The sequence below is a fragment of the Centruroides vittatus genome, unplaced genomic scaffold, assembly GCF_030686945.1.
Source record: "Centruroides vittatus isolate TY-2023 unplaced genomic scaffold, ASM3068694v2 contig_361, whole genome shotgun sequence".
NCBI lineage: Eukaryota > Metazoa > Arthropoda > Arachnida > Scorpiones > Buthidae > Centruroides > Centruroides vittatus.
The window spans coordinates 820,719-848,642 of NW_027122185.1; the positions used below are offsets into that span (position 1 = coordinate 820,719).

General features: G+C 28.8%; 1 protein-coding gene across 1 annotated transcript in view; it reads left to right on the plus strand.

Annotated features, from left to right (window-relative positions):
* The window catches only part of SIDL (SIDL trafficking protein particle complex subunit 10), a 54,529-nt gene that overhangs the window by 22,308 nt on the left and 4,297 nt on the right, over positions 1-27,924 (plus strand). The window contains exons 8-17 of the mRNA XM_067269995.1: positions 28-139; positions 3,671-3,747; positions 6,832-6,923; positions 12,940-13,187; positions 14,258-14,764; positions 16,588-16,731; positions 16,824-16,939; positions 21,512-21,759; positions 21,847-21,970; positions 22,909-23,073. Coding sequence (XP_067126096.1) covers positions 28-139; positions 3,671-3,747; positions 6,832-6,923; positions 12,940-13,187; positions 14,258-14,764; positions 16,588-16,731; positions 16,824-16,939; positions 21,512-21,759; positions 21,847-21,970; positions 22,909-23,073 — 1,833 coding nt within the window. The remainder of the gene's footprint in view (positions 1-27; positions 140-3,670; positions 3,748-6,831; positions 6,924-12,939; positions 13,188-14,257; positions 14,765-16,587; positions 16,732-16,823; positions 16,940-21,511; positions 21,760-21,846; positions 21,971-22,908; positions 23,074-27,924) is intronic.

Sequence of the window (27,924 nt, forward strand, 5' to 3'; positions counted from 1 at the left end):
ACAATAAGAAAACTTGTTGAATTTTAGTTCCAGGAATTAGGTTTTCTTTGTGGATTAATGCCAGATATGGAAGCTTCATCTGAAAATCTTCATCTTGTTGTTGGTTTGTTAGCAGGGATGGGAGAAAACCCATATTCAGGTATGTGGTGTTATAAAGTTTCTTTGGAATATAATAAGTATAAGTATGATTTGTTGTGAAACCGTGTTGTATTGTCTTAGAAGTGTTGAACACAAGATCGTGTTAATAACAATCACATGGCTAAATAAAGGTGGAAAAAGCCATGTGATTGTTATTAACACAATCTTGTGTTCAACACTTCTAAGTATAAGTATTTTAAAATCTTTTCTTGTTTTAATAGTAATATCTTATCCTATTGAAAGCAAAGTTAGAGTTAGATTTTTTCATTGTTTATTTCACAAAAAAATAATATAATTATTTCATCTTAATTGAAATGCATTTTAAGATGCTTATTTCAGACCTACTAGTCCAAATGTTTAATGGAGGTTAGGCTATGTGAGTATAAATCAGATATACAGCATAGTAGGAGTACCATTGCACTCTCCATGTATGCAACAGAGCCTGATATTATGGCAGACTTCCCCAGAGACCAAATCATCCTTACTATCCCACATGCAGAACACTTCAAATGGTTAGGGGCAGTTGAGAATTTTAATGGCTTACTGTAAGTCCATATGAATTCATTTTAGGGAAGAGAGGTCTCTATGAATGCTGTGGCAGGTTTTACTAGACAGCGATATTTGGTGTTTAGTCTTATTTAAAGATGATACAGGGAACGCATGCACATAAATTCCTTTATTCAAACTCTTCATCTTATTGTTCGATTTTATATTCAAATTTTATATTCTTGAATGATTTTGGAAGATCCAGCTTATTTAGAATTAAGAAAACCTGACGAAGAACCCAGAAGGGGTTATGAAAACATGTTATTTATTGCTTAGTCATACTTCACATAGATTATTGGTTGTAGAGTGATTTTATCATTATCCTGTTGTGGTATGCAGATATGTAAAATAGAATCACATGTAATATAATGGAACTAAGTCATTTTCATCTTATACAACTATAAACAGAAAAGTAATTAGGGAAGTATTGTATTTAATAAATATATAAATACTAATAAAATATATTCAGATCATGACAAATTTTTAAATCAAAATATGCTGTAAGTACTTGAAAGCCTTGGTTTAAATATAAGAAGTAAATAAAGAGAGCAATAATGTCAGCATCTTTGATTGCACAATTTTTTAATACAATTATGCTAGGTTATGCTGAAGCAGGTAAAAAAAATATCTGCTATCATTATTGTCATAAAAGAAGATTCAATTCCACTGCAGTAAATGTTGATGCTTTTAATGGAGGGACCAAATGCTAACATTTCAATTCAGTTGAAGATTGAAAAGAAAAAAAGATGATGAGCTACAGAAAGCCAAACTTGTAGAAGAAAAGGTTACAAAATAAACTGGATAAACTCTCACAAAATAAAAGGGACTTACAATAATGTTACACAAAAACTTCTAGCTGAGACAATTGCAAAGCTGCAAAATTGCCTTGAGTCTAGGAATAAAAATGTTAATGCTGAAGTTGCTCATATGCTGCAAAAAATCAAACTAAAACAATAGAGAGGTTGAAGTCGAAGTTTTCATCTCTAAAACGTGAATGTCGAATGTTGAGTGCCACCATCTTGTAAGCCTACAAGTTTGACAATGGCATTTGGAACATCAAGCATGATTCCACTGACATTCCAAATGCCATTGTCAAACTTCTAGGCTTACAAGATGGTGGCACTCAACATTCGACATTCACGTTTTAGAGATGAAAACGTGGGCTGCAATCTCTCTATTAACTTCATTTCTTAAAACTGCTTCAAGAGGAAAGAAAAATTAATAAAATCCTGATAACAGTTGAAAACAGTTATTAAAATTTTATTGTAATAAGATTGAAATTTACTTTTATTTTAAAATTAAACTCTCAACAAAACTGATTCTTTTGAGTGTTTTGTACATGGGGGAAAAGGAATAAAAAAAAATCCAGTATATTTATTTAGGATACTTTTCAAAAAATTTCTTGTATTGTAAATTTATTCTTGTATTTTCACAATGTTTTGGTAGAAGGTATGTTATTTGTATATAGTTAGTTATCATTATTAATAGAACAATTGCATTTTTCAAGTATAAAGATATTTACTGTTTAATCATTAACAATTTTCTACATATTGATGTCTTAATTCTTTAAGATCTGAAAATTTCTTCTTGGAGATGAAATTGTTTTTATCTCTTAGGTTAGAAGGGGAACTTGTATACAAAAACCAGTCAAATTACTTTAATTTTGGCTGATTTTGTCTTAAATGGGTTAAGCTGATTTTGGCCAATTTTGTGTTTAAAGAGTTAATAATAAATTCACTGGACTGAAACAACAAAAAGATACATTTAATAATAATAATAGTTTCTTACATTTAAACATGCAAATGGCATGAAATATTTTTGAAGCTGTATGATGTATACGTAATTTTATTGAACATAAATATTTCAATATATCTCATTTAAAACTATTTTTTTTATTTAAAAAATTGAAAGTTTTTTATATTTATATAAATAGTTTTTAGTTCTTTTTAGTTCATTTAAATTAATTGTGTTTGTGTATTTGGTTATATGTTGATTCAAAAACATGATTATAGCAATATATGGTTGTATTACTATCCTTAAAACATCAAAACATTAATGCACCAAATCAAAGGAATGATTTTTAGGTATTCATAAAAAGAAAACCTTATAATTGACAGCATGATGATGATCCCAAATACAAGAATTAGTATGTTAAAAAATCGTGGCATACTATTTTAATTGTAAAAATTTCATTTATGATATTTTTTTATTCATTGATATGATAGTTTGTCTTAAAAATAAAGTTTTAAATTACATTAGTAATTTCATTTTACTGTTGTTGCTGTCTATGACATTTACAGATTATTTTTCGGATGTAGATTTAATTTTGAAATATATAAGGTCAGGTAAAAAGAGTATTACTGGTATAATGGAAATAATTTTTTAATTTATTTATTATCAAATATTAACAGAAGCTTCACATCAGCTATAAGTTTAATGTTTCCAAAAATCAAAAAGAATTATATTTTTGTAAAATAAAATAAACTTTAATTTTTCCTGAAATGATTTTTACAGACAATAATAATGATTCATCATCATTGTCTGTAAAATTCTTTAATAATGCTCTGTACTAATTAAATTTTGAATTAGCAAATTGACATTACATACCTTATAAATATTATGTTGTATTTTATTGTTTCTTAATTTTATTCTTGAATCTGTTAATGAAACAATCACATATTAAATTTTTAATTTTTTTCACCATTTATTTCAATGATATAAATTCTAATATCAAGATTTAAAAAATGATTTTAATCAAATTTAGCTTTCTATGTATTGTTTTAATTGATAAACATTTAAATAACTATAATAATAATAATAAATATTTTAAAAAATTGAAATTATTTTTAAATATAAATAGTAAATAAAGATCCACTTTAAATTACTATTTTAGTGGATTTTACAATATCATTTTTATGATTTTTTTTAAAATATAATATCTAATTAAAATAGTTTTTATATTCTAATTAAGTAAATTATTTTTCAGATACTGAAATCAATAGTCCACAGGCAAAATTAAGAGAATCACTTTCTTCAAAGGATGGATTTTTAAAGCATTATTTGGTAAATAACTTACTCGAATAAAATGCTCAGAGTTTTAAAACAATACTACTCAGACACCTTATACCTCTGAGAAATTATTAATTTAATTATGCAAACGTTTTCCACCTGTTCCAAATAACTTACTATTAATTTTTTCATATTTTCTGTTTTTATTAACAGTTCATCATAAATTCATATCAGTTATTTGATTACTATTGTTTATTTACATTTATAAATAAGCAGTTATTTAATTACATATAAAGCCAATAATAATCATTCAATACTACCATATTTTCATTCTAGCTATAATATGGCTAACTAATTATAAGAACTTAATATATAGTCGGCTTGCTGTATGGTATCACAATGTTGATTAGTCTCTGTAAACCTTGTAGACTGGTAGACTTATCTCACAGCAGACTGGTCAGCAAACTATTTTTATTTTTTCGAACGGGCTACAAATGCATTTGTAGCCGTTCGAAAAAATAAAAATAGTTTGCTGACCAGTCTGCTGTGAGATAAGTCTACTAGTCTACAAGGTTTACAGAGACTAATCCACATTGTAATTATAAGAATATTACATAATTTAGACTAAAGGAGGTGGTTGTTATTTTGTATTAAATTGTAATTTGTTGTTGTTTTGTATTAAATTTAATTAGAAATTAAGAGTTTCTAGCCTGTTCCAACAACAATTGTTTATTTATCTAACATTTTCTGCTAACTTAGTAGCCATCCTCAGGATTGAACATTCATGTAATAGAATTTTTTTCAAAAGAATGTGTTGTGATAAATATATAACTAAAATTTCATATGATATGAAGACTACTACAATCTGTTACAAAAGTATAGGAACACCTTAAATTTTGTTTTTTTTTTTCAAAATGTATTTTGAAATTATTACTGGAAATATTATTAATTATTTTTTATCATTATTTTAATTATTTTATCAGGTTTTTTTACATTTCATAAATCAGCATAAATTTTTTTTCACAAATATTCATTTTTTGATGTGTTACAAAAGTATAGGTACACCACTTAAAAGTCTTTTAAAAATTAATTTACTATAGTAATAATTAAAATTATCACCACTAGAGTGAGATGACATCATTTTTAACGGTCACAGTGGCTTTTTTGAATCTTTTATTGAATGTTATATAAACATTTTCAACAATGCCTTGTGGAACTGTACTTCAGGAACAAGAAATACATAAAATTTATTATTTGAGTGGTTTAGACAAGTCTCTAAGGCAAATTGCTGCAGCTTTAAATAGATCTATGAATGCTATTCAAAATGTTTTGCCACAAGGTGAAAATTATAGGCAAAAAAAAGAAGTCAGGATGGCCTAAATGTTTAACATCCAGGAATGAGACATGGGTTTTGAAGCTTATAACTAATAAAAACATGTCAACAAGGCAAGCTGCTGCTGAATTACCAGTAGATGTATCTCATGTGACTTTTTGGGAACTTTAAAAAACAATGACAACGTAAAATATTTTTAAAATGAAGTTGAAACCACCTTTAACTGCCAAACACAAATCAATGCGTTTAAACTGGGCTAAAGACAAGATGGGATGACTGAAGAATGGCAAGAAATAATGTTTAGTGATGAGAATAAGTTTAATTTAGATGGCCCTGATGGGTTTTCATATTATTGGCATGATTTACGAACAGAAAGCAGAGTTAAAATGAGCCAGCAACAAGGGGGTGAGTCTGTAATGATTTGGGGTGGTTTTGGATAGGGAGGTAAAACTGATTTAGTATTTATTGACAAAAATATGAAGTCAGAAAAGTATCAAGAATTATTGTATAATAATATGATTGCATTTGGTGCGTTAATTGGAGGTCATAAGTGGAAGTTTCAACAAGATAATGCTCCCATTCATGCCTCAATGTCAACAAAAAATGGTTTAAAAAAGAAAATATTGATGTAATTGACTGGTCTTCATATAGTCCAGATTTAAATCCCATTGAAATTTATGGGGGATAAACAATGGCTGCTAAAAGCCATTGTTTATCCCCCATAAATTTCAATGGTAAATTTCAATGACAACGTAAATTTCAATGACAACGTAAAATATTTTTAAAATGAAGTTGAAACCACCTTTGATAAACCAATTTTGATAAACAATGGCTGCTAAAAGCCATTGTTTATCAAAATGGGAAACAATATGAAACTGCAAATCAATTGAAAATTGCAATAATGGATGTGTGGGATGAAATTAAAGATGAACAATTAATAAACTCCATGTTTAACAGAATTTTTCAAGTAATCGTAGCCAAAAGGGGTGAAATCAAATATTAAAAAAGTTTAAAATATGTTTAAAAATTATTTTTATGTAATTTTAGAAAGTGTACCTATACTTTTGTAACAAGTAAAAAGTGAAAAACTGTCATAACTTCTATTATATTATTGTTTAAAAATAAAAAGCTTGAAAATGATATTTTTGTAATTGTTTTAAAACATATAAAACTGTTTTCTAAACAAAAATTTAAATAAATTTTGGAAAAACACAAAATTTGTGGTGTTTCTATACTTCTGTAACAGACTACTACAATTATCATCCTTCTACTAAATACTACAATAAAGTTGTAAGTAATATAACTTGGAGTTGCAGTGAGAAAATCCACCAACATGGATTAAAGTGATTTTACATACAACTACAATTATCATCTATTATTTCATTGTCCATGTATGGTTGTTAACACTATGTGGGATTATAATATGATATAATTATATGAAATATTCAAGTTTTTTATTTTTCATTAAATTTATTGTAAAACTGAAAAGTGTAGGAAGGGAAAACTTTATTAAGTTCCTTTCCAAGAGAATTTATAATAAAATTATGCATAAATATAAAATTAATTTTAGGTGACTAAAAAAATAAAAATCACTGTTTATGGTATAAAATTATAAAAAAGATTAAGATGTTTAAACTGCTCTTAAAACTTGAATTTGAATTCTCTGATTGATTTTTGAGTTTATCATTTTAAATAGATTTTTACAAACTTGTTTAAAAATATAATTTTTTTAATATTTAGTTTGGCATTTTACAATAGATAATTGATGATAATTGTACATAAATTGATGATTAATATGTATTTAGGAAATATCTGAATTGACAATGGGAACATTCAAACATATTGGAAGAATTCGAACTGCTAGATTTATTGGAAGGGATTTGGCTCAACTGTATATGTAAGTTATTTTTGAAATTTATAAATAAATAGGAATTTAAGAATATATAAGAAAAATATTTCAATAGGATTTTCAATGTTCTGTAAAAGATACTCTAATACATAGAATTGAATTAAATTCTGAATTTAAATTCCTAAGATTTAATTATTTAAACATTTGTTGATATTTAAAAGTACAAATCAAAAAAAGAAAAAAATTGATATAGATTCAAATCATAAATAAGATGTTTTAAGAATTTCTCTCTATTAAATGTCTAAGGTTGTACAAATGGAAATCATTAACACACACAATTTTTTACTAATTCTAAAAAACTAAAAACTCTTCCTAGTCTCAAAGCACACAATTAGTATACTTGATAGGATATATATGTTGAATTTTTTCCATACTTTAATCCATATTTAACATTATACTACTACATGGATCTTTTATATTAATACTGAATAACATATTCAAAGATAATTTGACCAGAATGTTTAAGATAAAAAATGAAGGTAGTATGATGATTATAATTATGCATTTGATTGCATTTTGATCAAAGATGATAAACTAAATTTAAAAAATTGCTTCTCAAAAAAAAATTTAATGACTGAAATAAATTAAAGTTTACTAACAAAACTGAAATGTTTTGCAGCATTAATTATAATCTTACATGAGTTTATTTGCACTTCATAAAAAAAAAGTAATTATAGAAGTGTATCTTACAGATAAGTCAGATAAGTTTTTTTTTCCTAATAATTATTATTATTAAATTATTTTTCACATTTGTATATTACTTTACTTTTTAAACAGTTTGTCATTGTTAGTTGTATATACAAGTATATATTTACATTTATACTAATTGTATTCATTATGCAGTAAAAAGTTTAACATACTTTTCTGTATATTTATAATTTGTAAACATCATCTGAATTTGTTGTGCCTTTATAGGGTTTTTGCAGAGCAGAGTTACTATTACATTGGATTGTTAGATTTTTTTTAATATTAACTTTCAGAACTTGCATTTTATAATAGTTCGTTAGAGTTTGTACTAAGAGATAAACAAACCCATTTAAAATATTTTTATATTACAATTTTTAATTAAAAAAGAACGCTTAGAAAGTTTAAAAACTTTTTATGTAAAAGACCTTAAATAGCCTTGTCAATAAATAACAATAAAATATTTTATACCATATAGAGTGAAGCTTTTTGTCCTAAAATTTATTTCTTTATATTCAATAAGAATATGGTTATATTTTAAAATATTTCAATAAAATTTGGTACTTTGTGGTTAGCAGAACTCCATTGAAATTCCGACTATTTTTAGCAAATATGAACTTTTATTTTGCGATTTTTAAATAAATCTAATTTTAAACATAAATAAATACAAAGAATTTTTTTTTACTTACAACAGATTGACAAAACTTCTCATTTTTTTTATGACTCGTGCGTATCATTTAGGTGGCATAAAATTTGAGATGTCGCTTAACATAGCTGAAAAGGCTCCCTGTTTAGAATGTTGTCTTCTCCACATAAATTTGATAAGATAGGACTCTAAGTGATGACAAGAAGTACCATGTTGTACTACAGATAAAACACACAGCATTTAAAAACAATTTGTGTGATCCTACAAACCAGTTGTTGTTTCTAATTCCCTTCTTTTTACAACACGCTCTTATGTGACATCTCCATTTTGGACTTTCTGTTGAACAAAAATACGATGACATTTGATGTTTATTACTGCACAGCCTTTCGGTATGCAAAATTCCTCGTTTTTGAAATAGAGCAATAGCACCTTCTTCATCTTCTTCCCATAATGTATGTTCCATTTTCAAATATTTTTAAGAAAGCAACTAGAAAAGACACAAACATCACATGTACTTAATGATGTAAATTTGATGACTTCTCATAATCAAGATTTGTAAAAACTATTAAAAAAAAGTATAATAAATGTTATAAAATCAAAATTATTCATGTAACTATTTATAAACCTTTATTACAACAACAGATGTAGTAAAATATAATAAATTCACTCATTTGGTGAAAAAAGCACATGAATATGTTAATCGAACTTAGAGTAAAGATAGCATGTGTGTTAAATTCACAATCATCTTTCCTAAATTTTTAACTCCTAATAACAAATAGTAAGTTTGCTTCCTTTTTATCCTAAAACAACTTACCTGTTGTAACTTAGAAAATTTCACACAAATTCGTGATTTTGATGGCAAATGCTTACTGGCATCCTGCTAACTGGAAAGTACCTAAAATTTTAAATATAACCATGTTGTTATTGGATATAAAAAAAAAATTATATCAATATTTTAGCTTTCAGATAACTTTAAGCTGAGAAAGTTTCAGTGCCATTTTGATTTTGTTTTTTTTTTTTTTATATATATTGAGTGATAGTTTATTTTTCTTCCATTTATTCCATAGTCAGTTTATGTTACTTATGTTTTTAGAATATGAAATTGGATTATAAAAGCAAGACTTATATTTATAATTTTATAAAAATCTTTTTGATATAAGGATATATAGGTTTGAATTGCTTTCTAAGAAGTGTTGTTAAATGTTACATTTAAGGATCACTCTAACTAATAAAATGTGTGTGTATATAAATATTTAAAATAATTTGAGAATTTGAATTTCAAATGATTGTATTTTGGAATTTAATTTACATAAAAGTATTATTGATGTTATATATGAATAAATAGAAAATAAATTTTGTATCTTTTAAGAAGACTTTTTATCTTATAAAATATGTAACTCCCTTATTTCATGCATGTTTCAATATGTATGAAATAATAAGTGAATATTTAAACATGGGTTAGAAATTTATTACGTAAAATCCAAAATGATGTAAATGATAAGTATAAATCTAATTTTAAACATCTAGAAGCTTCCACGCAGGAGCTGGCCAATATCGAGTTAGATAACATCAGTTTGGCAGTATGCGCGGCTGGCTTCTCACGTGCAAAATTTACACATGTGCTCAGTAGGGTAAAGAAATCATTGTTTCCAAGCATCACGCTAAGCAGCAAGAGGGAGGTTCGGTGATTCAAACATCGTTGCCATACCCCTGACCCCTCTCTATACATATCTGCAGAATATTTAGAAAGCGCAACCTGGTACTACCATTAGCTCCACTTCCAAGCTTACGCAAGCTTCTGTGTAATGACAGAGACAAGCTCTCCACGCTCGAGAAGTCGGGGGTCTATGCTGTCCCACTGGAAAATCTAGCAACGGGAGTAAGCACACGATATATTCGGGGCCACCACCAGAATGCTTGCCAGCCGCCTTGCCGAGCACCAAGACTGACGTGGTGAGGGGTAGGCACACCACAGAGCTGGCAAAAAAGGCTCTCAAACAGGGTTACAATCCGCTATGGTCGCAAGCGCATATGCTCAAGTGCTGCAATGATAGAAAAATAGTTTTCATCTGGGAATCCCTCCTTACCACCACGCTAGAAGCGTGCAACACTCCCACTCTTGATCTGCCCAATATTTGGGTCACGTTATTCAAGCGTTTAAGTGCATTTTAGCATTATCTAATATACGATTAGCGTGAGCTCATGTCTGCGCATGCGCGGCCTCGCTAGTCGCGGAGCCAGATGCTTGATCAGCTTTCGAACATTTTGAATTTTCGCTTTACGTTCGTAACGGCTTTGGTAAAGCTTTATGCGTTCTATTCTGCATCGGATTTGTTCCTTTTTAAGGTTTCTCGGCAAATTTATGCACTCGCCTGAAGACGACAACAGTAAGGCTTGTCGAAAGTACTTGTGACAAGCAAATGTGGATATAACGCTGAGCTCAGTGAACTTTTTGCAATGTTCAGAACAGAAAGTTAATAAATTAGAAATGTCATTACCAGACATTGATAGGTGATTGGAAGTGCAACAGTACAATGCAAATAATTTAATTAAATTTATCTAACCAACATAACTTGATAATATTTGGTTATCCCGTGACAGATAATGTGAATATCAGAGCAGCTCTTTTAAATTTGTTTAGAGATTCTTTGAAACTCGAGGAGATAAAAGATGAAGAAATAACTGGATTATATTTTATAAGAAAGGTAGACCTTTCTATTATTAAAATAGAGTTAAGTTCCATCCCAAGGAAAAATTAAATATTGTCAGCTTTTTATAATTATGAAAATAGGACTCGTGATCAGGTTTTCAAGAACCTATGAATGAGTTCTGATTTGACTCAAGAAACAAGAGCATGAAAGACAAAAATTTTACCTTTTTATGTAGAGGCAAAAAATAAAGGGTTAAAGGTGATGTTAAGAAATGATTTTACAATTTATAAAAACAAGAAATTTACATATAGTTATACTAATGATGGTCTGGTTGATGCTAAGTCTTTTTTAGATGTAGAAATTGCTTAAAGAACTTAGTTCATTTGGCCAAAGATTTGGTTAACCCAAGCAGAATAGTTGATATAATAATCCAACAATTGTCTAAATATTCAGGCTATAATATGGCTATAATCAAATAATTAATACAAATAAATTTGGTACTAGAGGTAAGCATTAGGTGCCATCTCTTATCTAAATTAATAGTTATAAGTTTAATAATTTAATAAATAATTTTGAACTTTTTGGAAGAAAATAACCAACCTGGGATGGAGCTGGAATCTGCAGCTTCCGTTTGCCTTGCAGTGCGCAAATTTTATATTAACTCATCAGGCTTTGAGATGTGTATTATATATATATATATATATATATAGAATAGTTGACTTGGATTGTTTTGGACATTCCATTGAATAAATCTAATGTTAAAGTTATCTGTTGGAATATGTAGGGTGCAAGAAATAAGATTTTTTCAATTTATTTTAAAAAAAGTTTTAACAAGATATGATATACAAGTTTCTTCTAAACCAAGTATAACTAAATTTACTGAAATGGAAACTGTGCTCCTGCAAAGTGTACAAAATTATATTTTGGTCCAAGCATCTAAAAAACCTGGTGTGGGTAGACCAAGGAACACTATGTTACTATTAATAAGAAAAACTTTGGGAGAAATTGTTTACTCTCATTGATATTTGCTATGGTCAAACTTGACAGAAGTAATTTTAGAATGTTTCCAAATAGTTATCTGGCAATAACTGTGAACTATATGCTACAATATGGAAATATTTTGAATTTTTTGACGAATTGGAGAAGATTATGGAGAGCTGGTTACATTTTACTTCTTTTTGGTTAATAATTGGTGATTTTAACACTAGAATAGGAAATGAATGTGACACAAATTATTATGTGAACAACAGCTGTCTACAACAAAAGAATGAGTCACAGCTCTGGAACTATAATAACAAATGAAGATTACTGTTATATTTTGTTCAAAATTATAATTATTTGTCTTAAATGGATGCTTTGTTGGTGATTTCCTGGGTTGTTATACCCACATCTCTCATAAGGGAGCTTTGATAATTGACTGTTATATATTTGGAATTTTTATTGTACTAAATTGAGGTTTCTGCATCAAATATACTACTCTGCAAGAAGATTAGTGAAGAAACCAATGATATGGTCTGTTTGGCAGTTGATAGCCACTCTTTATATAATGGAGAATGTTTGTTTATTTTCAGAGTCAAATTCTAATTTATAGATTTCTTTGTTTGTTGTGACTCTGTTTAGAGTTCCCCTTGTAATAGGATTAATTCCTAAATATGCTAATAAATGATTTGATATTTATAATTAATCATTAATATATGTATTTTGAGACATGCTAATTTGATAACATTAAATAACTGATAAGAATTCCCTTTATTACAATATGCAGATATTATATTTCTAGCATACATATATTTATTAATTAAACTTTATTACACAATATTCTAATTATAGATTGTATGTATTGAAAATAAATTTATGTTGAGTTATATTATTCATCGTTTGGTAAATTTAAATTTAACAAAACTATCAATCAAGCTATTACAAAAATTAAAATCTTCACTAGTTTTTTTAAATTTTTATCATATTGTTTTAAATTGAAAAATTTAATTAACAGCTTAAATATTATTTTTTTTTATAATTTTAGGAAAATGAATCAACCTGCTAAAGCAGTAACATTTTTGACAGATTTACTTAAAACATATCAGTTAGAAAAGTGGGAACGACTGATATCAAAAACCAGAGAAGAAATTGCAGAATGTTATCGTCTAATGAATGATACGCATAAATATATGAAAACTTGTGCTCATATAGCCGCTACTTTCAGTTTAGATTTGAAAAAAAGACAAAAGTATTTTGAAGAGATCTTAGTATATAGTAAACTTCTCGAAAGTGGTATGTTTATCACCATGTTTTATAAAAGTCACATTAATTATATAAAAGTAATTGAAATTGTCTCTAAGTAAAACTAAATTATGTATTATATTTAATCATATTTATATATAATTTATATTTTTTTAGAAAATAAAGCAGATTTAAAATTGTTCTTTAATGTTTTTTATTATGCTGAAATGTATTAAATAAAAAATTGTGTGTAATAGCATAATTACATGTGTGTATATAATTTCAGATTATGAAAACAAAAACAATTAATGATCTCTTATCAACAATTATTTCAGAAACAACTATAATTACTACTAGGCCTATATATTTTCTAAAATAATTATTAAAAGGCAAACTTATAAAATGATCTTTCTTTCTAATTTTTATCTTTAAACTTTTCTATGTTTTCTATTCATCAAAGTAAAGAAAAAAAATTTAAAAAATATTTTTAAAAATAAACTTTTCTTTAATAGTTACTGGAGAATGATTATATCATACAAGTTATCAAAAATTTGTACCAAGTTTTAAATAACAGCATAAATTTTTTATTACAAATTTATTTTATGTAATGTATTTCTAGTAGAGAAAAGTGAAAAAAATTTAAGTGAACATCATATTTATAAAATTATAAGTAAGAATTTCTTATTTATGAACAATTGTATATTTTTCAATTTAATTAGAAAAACTTAAGTTTTTGAATTTTTTATTTTGGATGAAAGTATAAATTATTTTTATAATTAGTAATAATCTAAATCTTAAACTAAATAACAATTAATAATAATACAGAATTAATCACCAACAAATGAACATAAGATAGAAATTAAATTCATTTGCTCAAGTTTTTCATTTTTAATGCAAACGTTTGCTGTCGTTTCAGATTTTTTTTTTATGATTATAGGTTTTGTTTTTATATTGAACATAAACATACTCGGTAAAAAAAAATATACTCCAGTACTAATGCAATCACAGCTGGTTAAAAAATTCTTTCTAAATTTGTTAATCTGTAAGAATTATTTATTCATAACATTTTAAAAAATATACTACTATTATAGTTTCATTTAATTTTATTTATATTTTTTTAGATAGACTTCTCATGAATATAGAAGAATTGTTTGCTGTGACTAACATCCAGATCTTTTGCTCAGATGAATTTATCATCTGTGGTAGTGAATTAGAACTAATTGTAAACATAAAAAATAATTTTCCTCAAACAATTAACTGTCAGAATATCAAAGTCTCTCTTAAGCAAGAAAATATTTCTGCATCAGAAACAGTAAGCCAAACTCACTTAGCTCCTGGGTCAAAAAGTTTAACTCCAAGTCCTACATCACCTATGTGCGAGATGCTTCGTGATGAAATACATGCATTTTCTCCTCTACAATTAACAATTGAATATGACTATAAACAAGATGGGACTCTAGATTCATCAGGTATTATCTGTAAAAACACTCAACAGTTTCTACAAAGAAGAGATAGTCATAATGCTTTGAGAGAAAAGGAATTGGAGAAAAAACATGATGATGATCTAAATTTTGTCATAACAAATGTTGATTTGAATAATGGTGAAAATAAAATTAAACTCAAAACAAAAGGTAAGATTTTATTAAAGTTATGACGATTTAAATCATTGATTCTCAAATTAAAATGTGTTGAGATGATAATGTATTTTGCAAATATGCCACTGGTAAATGGAATAAAATTAAAATTCTCTATTTAAATAATTTACATAATACAATAAATCTTTTTACAATAAATCATACAATAAATCTACATTATATGCTTTTTGACCAGTGTGAGGTTTGATTAATACATTCACAAACATTTATATTATTCCTCTATATAAGATCCTTAAAGTTTCAAATAGTATGACTAATTATGAAAAAAAAATGATGCAAAAGAAACTGCTCAAAAATTGTTGCCACTATACATGTCAGACTGCATGTCTTCAGTGCTATAAACTCAGTTTCACTTAGACCCCATCCAAGATGGAAAAGTCAAAGCAGTGACTATTACAGTATTTCATGCTTATCCATTTTTTCTTTGTTTAATAATCATTTTTTAGCATATTTTCTTTTCATTATTTTTTATATTTCTATCTTTGGACGCAGTTAAAAGCCAAAATTAAGTATTTTGACAAATGTTCTAAGATGTTATGAATAAATTACAATTTTTTTTTGTTGGTTTTTTAACTTTTCTGTATGTGGTTTTAAGATAAACAGTACATTCATTGTACAACTCAACTACAAATACCAAGAGTTACCTGTTAAATAAAAAGAGTAATCAGTTAAGCATTTTTTCATTCAGTTTAGCAATAAAAATACTTATTTATCCTAAAGTATCTATTTTCACCAAAATTTTTACTATAAATTTATTGAACAATTTTTCTTCATATTAATTTTTATGGACTGTTAAAATTTTCAAGGGAGTACTGATCTGTAGAGTATTAGTTAATAAACACTAATTTGTTATTTGCTACTGTTAAATTATTATTATTGTTGTTGTAAAATTAAAATATTCAGCTCTAAACTTGCTTTATTTAAATTTATTTAATCATATGTATACAGGGATGTAGCCAGAAATTTTTAGTATGGGTAAACCATGTGGCCGATGGCTTGCATAGGCCTAACATATATAATAAATGATTGCCCATGATCACTAGCTGTACCTTATTGTATAAGGAACTGCCATACTAATATGCAAACTATATGCAATGAAATGATTGATATATATGACACATGTTACAAGGGGTGGCCAACTTTTGTGTACATAAGATCTACTTTTTGTCTTAAAAATGTGTCGCGATCGACTTGTTGTCATAGGCATAGTCGTAAGTGGGGAGGGGGAGGTGTGAAATACATACTATGTTTATACACTGTGTTTCAGTACGAGGTGCACTGCTTATGAGTCGAGTCATAACAGCATGCATACTGTTGTGTTCGGTTACAAATATAATACATTAAGTCAAGACATCGCGAGCGATCGACCAAAATTGGCTTGGTGATCGACCGGTCAATCACCAAGTTGGCCACCGTTGTTGGCCACCCTCTGAATATTATGACAATGTTAAAAAAAACAAAAAAAAACAAGCTGAACAGAACAAGTATTGAATTTTATCTCTTTCTTTACCTTGGGGCTATTTGTATAGGCTAATATTTGAGTTTGATGTGCCTTTTTTTTCTGTTTCATCCAGTGGTCAACTGCTTGTTACATTTAAATTGTTTATTTTTAAGCTTGAGTAGGGTGGCAGAATGAGAAATGATAGCCATTGCTGTCCAATGTGGCTTCATATCTGTGTATATTTTATTTTCATATAATTTTAAAATAATTGTTTTAAATGTTTTAATAAAGTAAATTTATTTTTAAAAATTATTGCTTATAATATATATGAAATTTATTACATACATTTATTTTTAGATAGAAAAAGCTGGTGTATTTGTTTTGCAGCAACTAAATATTGAATGGGGAAATATTCATTTTATTTTGTCACGGATAATGCCATATATGACATTTAAAGTTATTTATGAACCTGCCAATATAAAATTGCATTCCAAACAAGGTTTGAGGGTTTTAAATAAATATAATTAATAGCAATGTTTATTATTATTATTATTATTAATGCTATGATGATATATAATTTCAAAAATTTAGGTGGTCTTTTAGCTGGAGTTGAACAAACATTAATTCTCAGCATATCGAGTGGCAGTAACTTTATTTCTGAGGGAACTCTTTTACATTTAAAAGCATCTCTTGGAGTTTTATTAAAGGTAATTTACAGTAAATAATCTTTAATATATGCCACTTATTGTAATCACTTTGAGACTTGCCTATACTGATAACAATAACCAAGTGATGATAATATGTGGTAAATGTAATTGGGTGACAATTGGTGGAAATTTCAGATAATATAAAAACATATTAAAACAAGTAAAAACGATTAAGAGTAAATTTATTTATTGGCTTAAAAGTTTACTAATTATAACAATAAGTACTTGAGTAGTTTGTCCAGTGTTTGCTAACTGTTTTGGCAGTATTTCATTAAATAAAATGGTCATATTCATATTTTTCAACCAAAATCTATACTGTATGCCATGACAAAGTACATGCAGCTCTTGCATCTGAGTATTTATTAACTTAAGGGGTTAAAGGGTCTAGACTCTCTTCATGCTGATTCAATTTGTTGTTCTTTTTGTTCAATTTTATTAGATAATTCTCCAGAGCCTTCTTCAGTATCAATATAGCATATTTTGATGTCATCTTAGCAGCCATTGAAATCTCTTTGTGAATTGGCAACCAGTTTTTAAACTTTTTACATATCTTCTGGAATGTTATTTATGATCTCTTCAACAGACACAACTTCATTTTCAGATGATTTGTTTTTTTAAAACAATTCTTAATGGTCTCATGATCAGACATTGATCCCACATCATTGCTATATGATGTAGTACAGTTTGGACATGCTCAGTAGAGAATAAATTACAAATTTACGACCACCTTTGTATTTGCTGAGAGAGAATTTTTAATTACCAATGTTTTCAGCCTACTCCTATAGGCCATCATTAGGTTTCTTAAAATCATTTTTTAGAAACTGTTTCACAAATAGAACATTTCCATTTAAATTTTAACCTTTGAAGAATTCTAAATACAGATTTAAATGTAAACAAGTTAACTAAATAACTTATGAAAAATATAAGGTTAACAATAAATGAAAATAAATATGCGAATAAGAAAAATATATATATATATATGTGAGGTATAACCGAGGGTAGGAGATGGAAGATGAATCCTATCTTCTCTACCTCTTAACGGCACAAGACCTTGAGGTCCAACCTTGTTTGTCGAAAGGATGACTAGGGATCGAAGCGGTCGATGTTTATTTATGGACGAGGATCGTAGGATCCTGTTCACGTCAGGAACTGACGCCAATCTTATCAAACTTTTCGCGGATAGATACGCGTTATTTTCCGAATCATGGGATGCCGGATGATGGCAATGGAGGAAGAAACGCACACTCTTTCTAGAGTTAAATAAAAATACCCGTTTATTTTGAGATTGATATGGAATACATCAATTAACATAATTGAAAGTATTTATATCATCGAATCGAATTATTAAACCGCGTCTCGATTGATTGGAGAGAGAGAGTTTACAAAACATCGCGAGTAGGATAAATACCTTAGTAATCCTGAGATTTGCACAAAGTCGAAGATCGAGAGTTCGCTTGAATATAAGAGTCAATGGACTGAAGATAGATGGGTTGGACGGCTTCAACGGCGGAGAGACGATAATTCCACGGTACAACACACACACTTGACAGTTGTCGAAACTTTTTCTCTCTCTCCTCGAAATAGTATTTTTTCCCGTGCTAAATCTATAATGAGGCCTTGAGCTTTGATTATGTCTCGTCCCAACAGGCCATCGAACGGATAAGGTATTTGATCTTCTACTACGTAACATGAGTACGAAAAATGTAAGGGTCCTATTAAGAAGCGGAACTCCATAGCTCCATATGTTCTGATTCCGTGTCCTGTGACGCTTTGAAATAATACCTTTCTTTCCCTCTGTTCGAATTTGAGTTTAGTCGCTCGTTGCGCGAAGGATCGAGATAAAAGGGTTACCATGAAACCTGTGTCTATGGCCAGTCGAGCTGGGTAGTCATTGATTGAACAACATAAGCTACGTTCAAAGTTTTGGCCACTATTCCTACTCCTACTCGAGGTTTAAATTCTCTGTGATCTACCGTTGCTGTTTATATTTTGTGAATTCGTCCGGGAGGAGAATTGAGGAATCTTTGTCCGTCATTCCTACATTTTCCGCTATTTCTTCGCCAGCTCATTTTGTTGATTCTCCCTTGCGGTGGGGGTCGAGGTTGAGATGGAGCCATATGACTGACATGTAGACTGTTCAAAAATTCTATTCATGTACATCAAAACCGCGTTATGAGGATTGTACAAACATACGCGGTTCGGCTGCAAAGCCTAGTTTTCAGAAACGATACTCAAACAGACAGGGGCCGACGCGCGCGGAAACGGAAATAATCAAGCGATGTCAAGGCTAAAGAACGAGACGAGAGACTACTCGTCCAATTTGTAAACGGTCTTAATGACAAAATAAAACGTACTGTACTGTCCAAAAATCCTGAAACATTTGAAAATGCAGTTAAAGCGGCCATTTGGGAAGAGACGGTGCTCCAATTAACAGAAACCCCTCGAGGAATATTAGAACGATTAATAACCCGGAACACACAGATAGCAATCTAACCGCAACGATAGCGCATTTACAAAAACAATTGAATGAACTAAAATACAAGGAGGAAAATCGGCGGCGGAGAGGAATACAATCGGCGAATAGAGGGAGACAATATTACCCCACCCCATCAGAGGGACGCGGTTATGTTCGAACCCAATTTTTATGGCAGAGGTACACAGGCGGAAGGCAACAAACCCGACGGGAAGACCACAATAGCTCAAGTGAACAAACAACCCAATTTCCGTCACGACAGACTCCATCTCCTACCCTCGGTTATATCTCTCTATATATATAAAACTTACCAACAGTATGAACACTTATGCTAAATATGATTATAGGGAGGCCCATAATTCAGGGGTTTTTATGTCCAAATCTTTTTCAATGATGTATTTTCAGGCTGAAGGTAGTGTGTTTGCATCTCTTGCATTCAGGCACTGCTCTTTGATCTTGCTCTTGTAAATCTCTATTTTTTCCATATCCATAGCGATGGTTTGAGAATGTACATTTTTAATGATGATCACTTCATTCCACTTTATAACAGAGCCTTCCATCTGTGACATTGTATTACTATGACCTTTTTCTACATTGTTCCTTGAGTCTCACCATAAAGTTTCTTTTAGTGACTCCAATGTAATCTTTTTGGACTCCTAGCTGTTCATTTTCATAAGGTATTTTGTATACTCCAGTATATAAAATACGTTATGAAAATCAACAGTTAGGGGTTCAAAAAGATTACATAGTAACAAACACAAGTACAATGTAGAAAAAGGCCATAGTAATACAATTTTAGTGGCAATGTCACAGGTGGAAGACACCGTTATAAAGTGGGATGAAGCAAAACTCATTAAAAAGGTATATTCTCCAACCATTGCTATGAATATGGAAAAAATAGAGATTTACAAGAGCAAGACCAAAGAACAGTGCCTGAATGCAAGAGATGCAAACACACTACCTTCAGCCTGAAAATACATCATTGAAAAAAGATTTGTACATAAAAACCCCTGAATTTTGGGCCTCCCTATAATCATATTTATAAGTATAACAAACATTGCAGCAAAGCCTGATAAGTACATAGAAACATCCAATAATTGCCTAAATGATTGGGCAGAATTGTAGCCCAATCATTTAAGTGATTGATGGATGTTTCTGTGATCATATTTAGCTTTCGTGTTATACTCTCGTAGTTTTTTGTATATTTTCTTATTTGCATATTTATTTGCATTTTGTTAACCTTGTATATTTTTTAAGTTTATTTTTATTTATTGTTAACCTTATATTTTTCATAAGTTATTTAGTTCGTTTGTTTCAATTTAAATTTTTATTTATAATACTTCAAAGGTGTAAATTTAAATGAAATGTTCTGTTTGTAGAACAGTTTCTAAAAATGGTTTTAAGAAACCTGATGATAGACTACAGGAGTAGGTTGAAAATGTTAGTAATTAAAAATTTTCTCTCAGCAAATACATACGTGGTTGTAAATTTGTAATAAGAAATAATATGTTAAGTAGGAAAATTTTTGTAGTAATAGAAGACATATCAGTTTATTTTTGACCTGTATCTAGTTTCCTTAAATTCTTGCATATGTTTCACTTCTATTGTACGCCTTCAAGTTTGATATGATTCCTTAGTTGCTTAACTGAATCAGTGATGATGCATTCACAGGAAGTAGTAGTGTTTTAATGTTTCTTAAAATGGCACATTGTTGAGAGACAAATGTGCTATACTATTGTCTACTGACAAACTATGTTTAGGAACATGTTGATTCTGATATTAGATTATTGATGATAATATGATGATGATATGATGATGATATCCAAAATTACAATAAGTGGCATATATATATAAGATAACTTCTTGAATATTTAAAAAAAAATTAATAAAATAATTATCATCAAAACATTTTCAAAACCATCTGTTATGAATATAAAATATTTTCAGTCATTATTACAATTAATATTTAACTCAGAATTTGTTAGAATAAATTTATATTTTAAATTTACTGATTAAAAAGAAAACTAAAAGCTAAAAAAAATAAAATTTTATTTATTTAATTTTTAATGTATTACTGAATATTTAAGTTACTTTTTTAGGTAGATGACAATAAAGATGATAAAAAGTTTGTTGAAGAAACTGATGTTCCTTTGCCTGCAATTCTTCCTTTCCAGACAATTTCTGTTTCACTTCAAATTTTAGCTCATTTAGGCCCTCAAAAGGATGCTAACACAGTAGAACATAAAATTACTATTTATTGGCAGAAAGCTCTTCAACCATTTTCTGTACCTTTACATTTTTTACCTCCATTTTTAAGTGTTCACAAACTTCACACTTGTGGAGTTAGGTATAAACAATTTTAAAATTAGAGTTTGTATATAAATTCTTTGATAAATATTTTTAGTAACAATTAACTTTTAAAACATTTTTACAGAAAGTATCTACAAGTTGCAGTACATGGATTAAGTGATAATCCAATTGAATTATGTGATCCAATTCTTAAAGCAACAGATGTAACAGATGTTGAATTGAAGTTGCTTAATCCAAATCAGACTCTAGTAAGAATTTAGTCAAAGATATATTAAAAGTTTTATTCATTTTTATAAACTAATTAGAAATAAATTAACTAATTGAAAACTATGAAATTTTAATAGCTTGGAAAACTTTATATTAAACAAAATTTTACTGTAATTTTATAGTTTTCCAAAAGTCATCTCAATTTATGATTAAACAACAACAAATTCTAAATTTGGATTTCATACTTAATCTTTTTTTTTTTCTCTTGTTTTATTAAAGTAAATTAAGAAAATAATTGCAAAGATTTTTCTCCTGCTTTCTCTAAAGTCAGGGCCGGATTTAGATGAAAAGAGGCCCTAGGCTATTCCACTTATGAGGCCCTTTCACCTCCCATTTTTAAGTTTGTTTATTAGTCATATGTGTAGAATTTCTCCTTATTTTCGGTTCAGTGTTTTAGTGTTCACTGTTTTTAGAATAGTGTAATTTTAATTTTGCTAACAATTTGAATGTAGGCCCCTCTTGATCTTGAGGCCCTAGGCTGAAGCCTAGTTAGCCTATAGGAAAATCCGGCCCTGTCTAAAGTAAATAACTTTTATCACTACTTGTAACAATAGTAGTGTTGGGATTGTAATATTTTTCAAATACTTTTCTTTGAATTTGAAAATATTTTTGAAAGTTGCATATTGATTAGTTTAATTTTGGATGTTGCATATATAAAAAGTTCAACTCGATGTAGGAAATTTTGATGATTCTTTAAACATAAGAAAATTAGATTAATGATTATAATAAATTTTTCTCTTCATATCATGAAATAATTGTTTTTGAGAGAATGCAAGAGAAACTAAATATATTGTGATGCTTAAAATTGGCTTTTTGAAACTTTTATGTAAATCTTATTAATAAAATCTAATGTTTTACTTAATTTAGAATTCTTCACATATACTAAAAGATATTAATATTACACTAATTTTTTATTTAGGTAGTTAATGCAGAACAAGCAGCATATTATTTATGGGAAATAATTCAAGATGAAGCAGAATCATTTCCAGTAAATTTTTTGTTTAATGTCCATTATAAAAGAAAAGATTATTCAACAGATCCTTTAAGGAAATATCAATGTGATTTTCATTTAAATTGTTATACGGTAAATTGCTTTATAGTTTTTATTATCTTAACTGATAAGTGAAGTTAGGCAATCTGAAAGTTTAGAAAAATCTGAAACATTGTGTACAGGTAGAATAGTTTTTATTAACATAAAACTGTCTTTATGAAATATTACTGTTTGAGGGACAAAATCAACCTGTGAGAAAAATGTTGATTTCTTGTTTATTCAGAACAATTGCCAACAGTGATAGTGAAAAAGTTTAAACAAAAGTTGCATCTTATTTTTTTGTCTATAAAGTTGCATATGGATAAGTATAGAAAAATTCATGTTTTTTAGGTGACTCCAATCACCAATCCTTAAAATTGAGTTTTTTCTTTGTAAATTATGCAAAAATACTTTTTCATAACCTCTATTCTTATAGCAATATGAACACGTTACTTGAGGTGTTATTTTATTAGACTAATTTGTAAACTACATTATAAATAAGCTATTGCATGAAACTCTATTTTAAGGGTTGATGGTGGAGACAACTTGGGAAAAACATTTTTTGATTTTTTTCTAAACACAGATATGTAGACAAAAAAAATGCAATTTTTTTAATACTCTTTTGCTATCACTCACCTATCAGCAGTTTTTCTTCAAAATCAACATTTTTTCAAGGAGTGATTTCACTCCTTTAAACTGTAACACAGCAAGAACAAAAAATAGTTGTGTTATGATTGAACTACTCGCACACAATGTTTCAGATTTTTGTGAATCTCCAGGTTCCTAACCTCTCTTATGAGTTACATAACAGTATATTTTGTATTTAATCAAAATATCTTTGAATTTATTATAATAATCTGATTTAGTTAAATGTAGTGAGTAATGTGTAAACTTGCTGTATCCATAATATATATAAAATGCTAATATATTAATATATGATGTAGACTTAAACTTATTTCAATTTGAAAATTATTATTTCTAGCAATGGAAATTGTAAAAATAAAAAATGGAAAACTGTATTTTTGAAATATTTTAAAATTCTTTATTGAATATTCTTATTCTTCAGTACTGCATAAACTGCTGCTGTTCAATATAGGATTTCAATCTTGTTCATAAAAAGAAATTTAGTTGAAAAGAATTTTAGAACATGCAAATGTGATTTCTGGAGATGTCTTTGCAATATACAGTAAGACCGCGCTTAACGCTGATTCAATGTAACATGGTCCTCTCGAAGCCTAAAAAATGCTCAAAATTTATGTCAATTCAACTTATCGTGGCATTTCATTGATTTGTATATAATACAATTACAGTAGAGCATTGATTATCCGACTCCCAATTAACCGACCGCGTTCTAGTCGGCAAATTCAAATGTCTGCTAGTGATGCGGCGCTACAATATTTGGTTATGTCTTGGCTACTTTAATTTTTTGTTTTAGCTGGTAACACTGGCTCGACCATGAAAGGGAGGCTAGTATTTAAACCAGGCCTAATACACTATACTAATAATGTATTTTTTCATACTTTTTGGTTATCCAACTTTTCAGTTATCCGATTAACCCCAGTCTCCGATTAAGTCGGATAATCGATGCTCTACTGTATTTACAAACAATCAGCAAAAGGTGGCAATTCATCATTGCTCTGTACTTAAATCTATGTTTGTTTTGTGCAATTTTTGAAAAAATATGACATCATGGATGCCGTAGGAAATATCGACTTTGTTTGGCAAGAATTAACTGATAAATGCATGAACGGAATGTGGAAAAAGTTATGGCAGGAGGTATCCAAGAATTCTCAACAAGAAGAAGCTATTGCTGTATTGTTAGGTTGACAATTTGGTCAACCTAATTGATACAGCAAAACTAGAGATGTAGACGAACAGGATATTGAGGAGTTACTGCAGGTTTCTGGTGAGAGCCTTACCAATGATGACCTTCAAGAACTGGCAGAACAAGGAATTTATGTGGAATTGGAAAATAGTGAATCTGAAAACGACAAACCCAAAGAATTGCTCTACAGATTTCCTTAGTAAAAGTTAGATAACGATAACCGAAATCTTTGATGAAATTGTAGTGAATGATCCAGATTTTGAAAGGAATGCAAAAGAAAAAAAAGAGGTGATTTGGATGCAATCTTCTGCTACCAACATTTGCTTAAAGAAAGATAAAAAGCGACAAATGAAACTACACGACTTTATTGCAAAAAAACAAGAATTTCAGAAAAGCCAAGACATTCATCACAAAAAATGAACTTTAGATATCTGTGTACGTGTGTTTGTGTGTTATTTAACATATATTATAATGTAAATTAATATAAAAATAACTTAATATTATAATAAAATTTTTTGTTTTTGATTACGTGTTTTCCTTTCCCTATTTACTCTGTTAAAATGACCTCGTTTAATGCTGTTTTGCTTAACGCTTTGTCGTCTAGGAACGTGTCCCCCGGGTTAGGTGGGGTCTTACTGTATTTCTTTAGTCTTAGTATTGTCATTCAGGATTATACTCATTTATGCATGCATTGTGTAAGATAAACTTCTAAATTCATATCAGTTTATTTTAATGATGTTCACTACATGGTCATAGGCTCCTGACTTGGATCATATCAAATGATCAGAATTCAATATCAAAGAGAAATGGAACTAATCAGAAAAGGGCATGCTACTCCACTTACAGGAATCAATACAGTTGATGTCATATTGTGCTTTTGTGTTGCTGATATCAGTTATATGTGGTTTACCAATAGAATCAGATGAGGAAATATACCATAGCTTTTGGGTATCAATTTTGCATGTTTATACAAACAGTATAACAGTTAGAATTTAATTTGTTTAAAATTGTAATTGATGTCTGGTTTGGATATTAAACTTTTTTCTGAGAAATGTTGAAAAGGATGTGTGTAACTATATTAAGGTTAGTAAAAAAAAATATTTAATGTAAAATGTACCGGTAGGTTATAATTGTATTAATTTGTATTTTATAGAAATGGATGATGAGTTCTAAAACTTGAAATGAATATAATTATTGGAAAAATAAAATAATATTGTTGCATCAGATCATGATGATCTGGTGCTATCTTATTTAGAAAAATAAGTAAAGAGTACTAGCCATACAGTTCCCTAAATTGAAAAGTATAACACTTTAGTTTGATATTTGTATCTTTTGTTATGGTAGTCTGCTCTAGAACAATTAAAATTGAATATATAACAATTTAATTAGAAACATCTACAAGATTTATATATAGTATTTACATCCAGGTTATGTTGGTGTTTATTAAAATTATCATCAGGGTTCCCAATCTTTTTTATACCGTGACTCCCTTTACAGGCTGTAATTTTTTTTTCAACACCCTTCTAAAAGAGGATACCTGCATGTAGCTCTAGCAGTCATTAAATTTACTTTATTATTTAAAGAAAACTCCAAAGAATATAGAATCTTAATAATTATTATTTATTAGAAAACATAACAGTACAATTAATGAGAAGGATGAGCTTGCTTTTCTGAGCATAACTTCTCAAATTGGGGCTGAAGTTTTGAAATGGCTACTTCTCATTTCTTTTTCTAAATTTATTTGTGACCTATATTTGACTTGATTACTGAAACTGCAGAAAAGCCAGTTTCAGACATGTACAACGTAGCAAACAGTAAAAGAACCTTCAAAGCTGTAGTACTGATAGTAGGATATTCTTGGGATTTTTTCCTCCAAAATTGAAATAGTTTTTCTTTATCGAATCGTAGTTTTAGGCTCGTATCACAAGACACTTCTAACAGATGTTCTTTGTTGACTGTTGAAAGTGTAGATGAGAGTGGGGTCAATTGAAATGGGTGTCTAATCCATTCGTATTGATCTAAATTCTTTGGAAAATATGTAAAAAAATGGGTGCTTAATGTTGATAAGTGTTGGATAAGTATCAATTGCAAACTTGGCTCCAGATTTTGAATAGATTTTTCTTGCAGAAGGCCATTTAAAACAGGAAAACAATATTTCCTTGCTCCTCTTTTATTTTTTATTTTTTCCACAACAGCAACTTCTTTTCAGCCAGTTGCAGTATGAGTTCTTGTGTCTTAAGGACATTTAATTTCTCAAATATGTCGCAAAGATACGCCAGTTTTATTAAGAAGTCAGTATCTTTAAAGGTCCTCTTTCCTGAGTCTTCGACACATTTTCTGTTTATTTGAATAAAATTATCCATTTTAAGACGCGTAAATTAAATACAACACATTTGAAATCAAAACACTGATTCGTCATTCGTAATTGACGAAAACAAAAGACTGAATGATGAACAAATGAAAGAATGGGGAAATGGAGGAGTGGGGTGATGAGATGCGCACACCATGCACTCACTCATTACATTGCGTGCAGGCAACCTGTGCATATTGTTTCACGACTCCCCTAGGATAGCACTGCGATGCCCCAGGGTGTCACGCCACACAGTTAGGGAAGCCCAGATCTATATCATTTTACAACAATGTCATTGTTTCCTGTCCTAGGTCTTTCACAAATAGAAAAAATATATTTTGCTACTTCAAACTCATTGTAATTTCTTTTATCCTTAACCTTTATTCAACTTGTCAACAATGTATTCTTGTGTAATTTTCTCCAGATGATACTTTGTCATTTGTCTGTATACATGTTGCCTATTTACAGTATTTTTATATGTTAGTTGCTTGTAAGAGATTGGTATCTATGATAGTGATTAGTAGTGTATTTGTTTATAGTATTATTAAAAATGGGTGGTTAATTGCCTGGTCATTATTTTGCTAACATTGAAAAGATCAGAGAATTATAAAAGTATTTTTAACCAACAAAACTTTTATGGTAAATAAACTAACCTTGAAAATTTTGCAATAACATTTGAGAATCTTGGATTCATTATTATAATTGTGTTATTGATATTTAGTTGAATTTG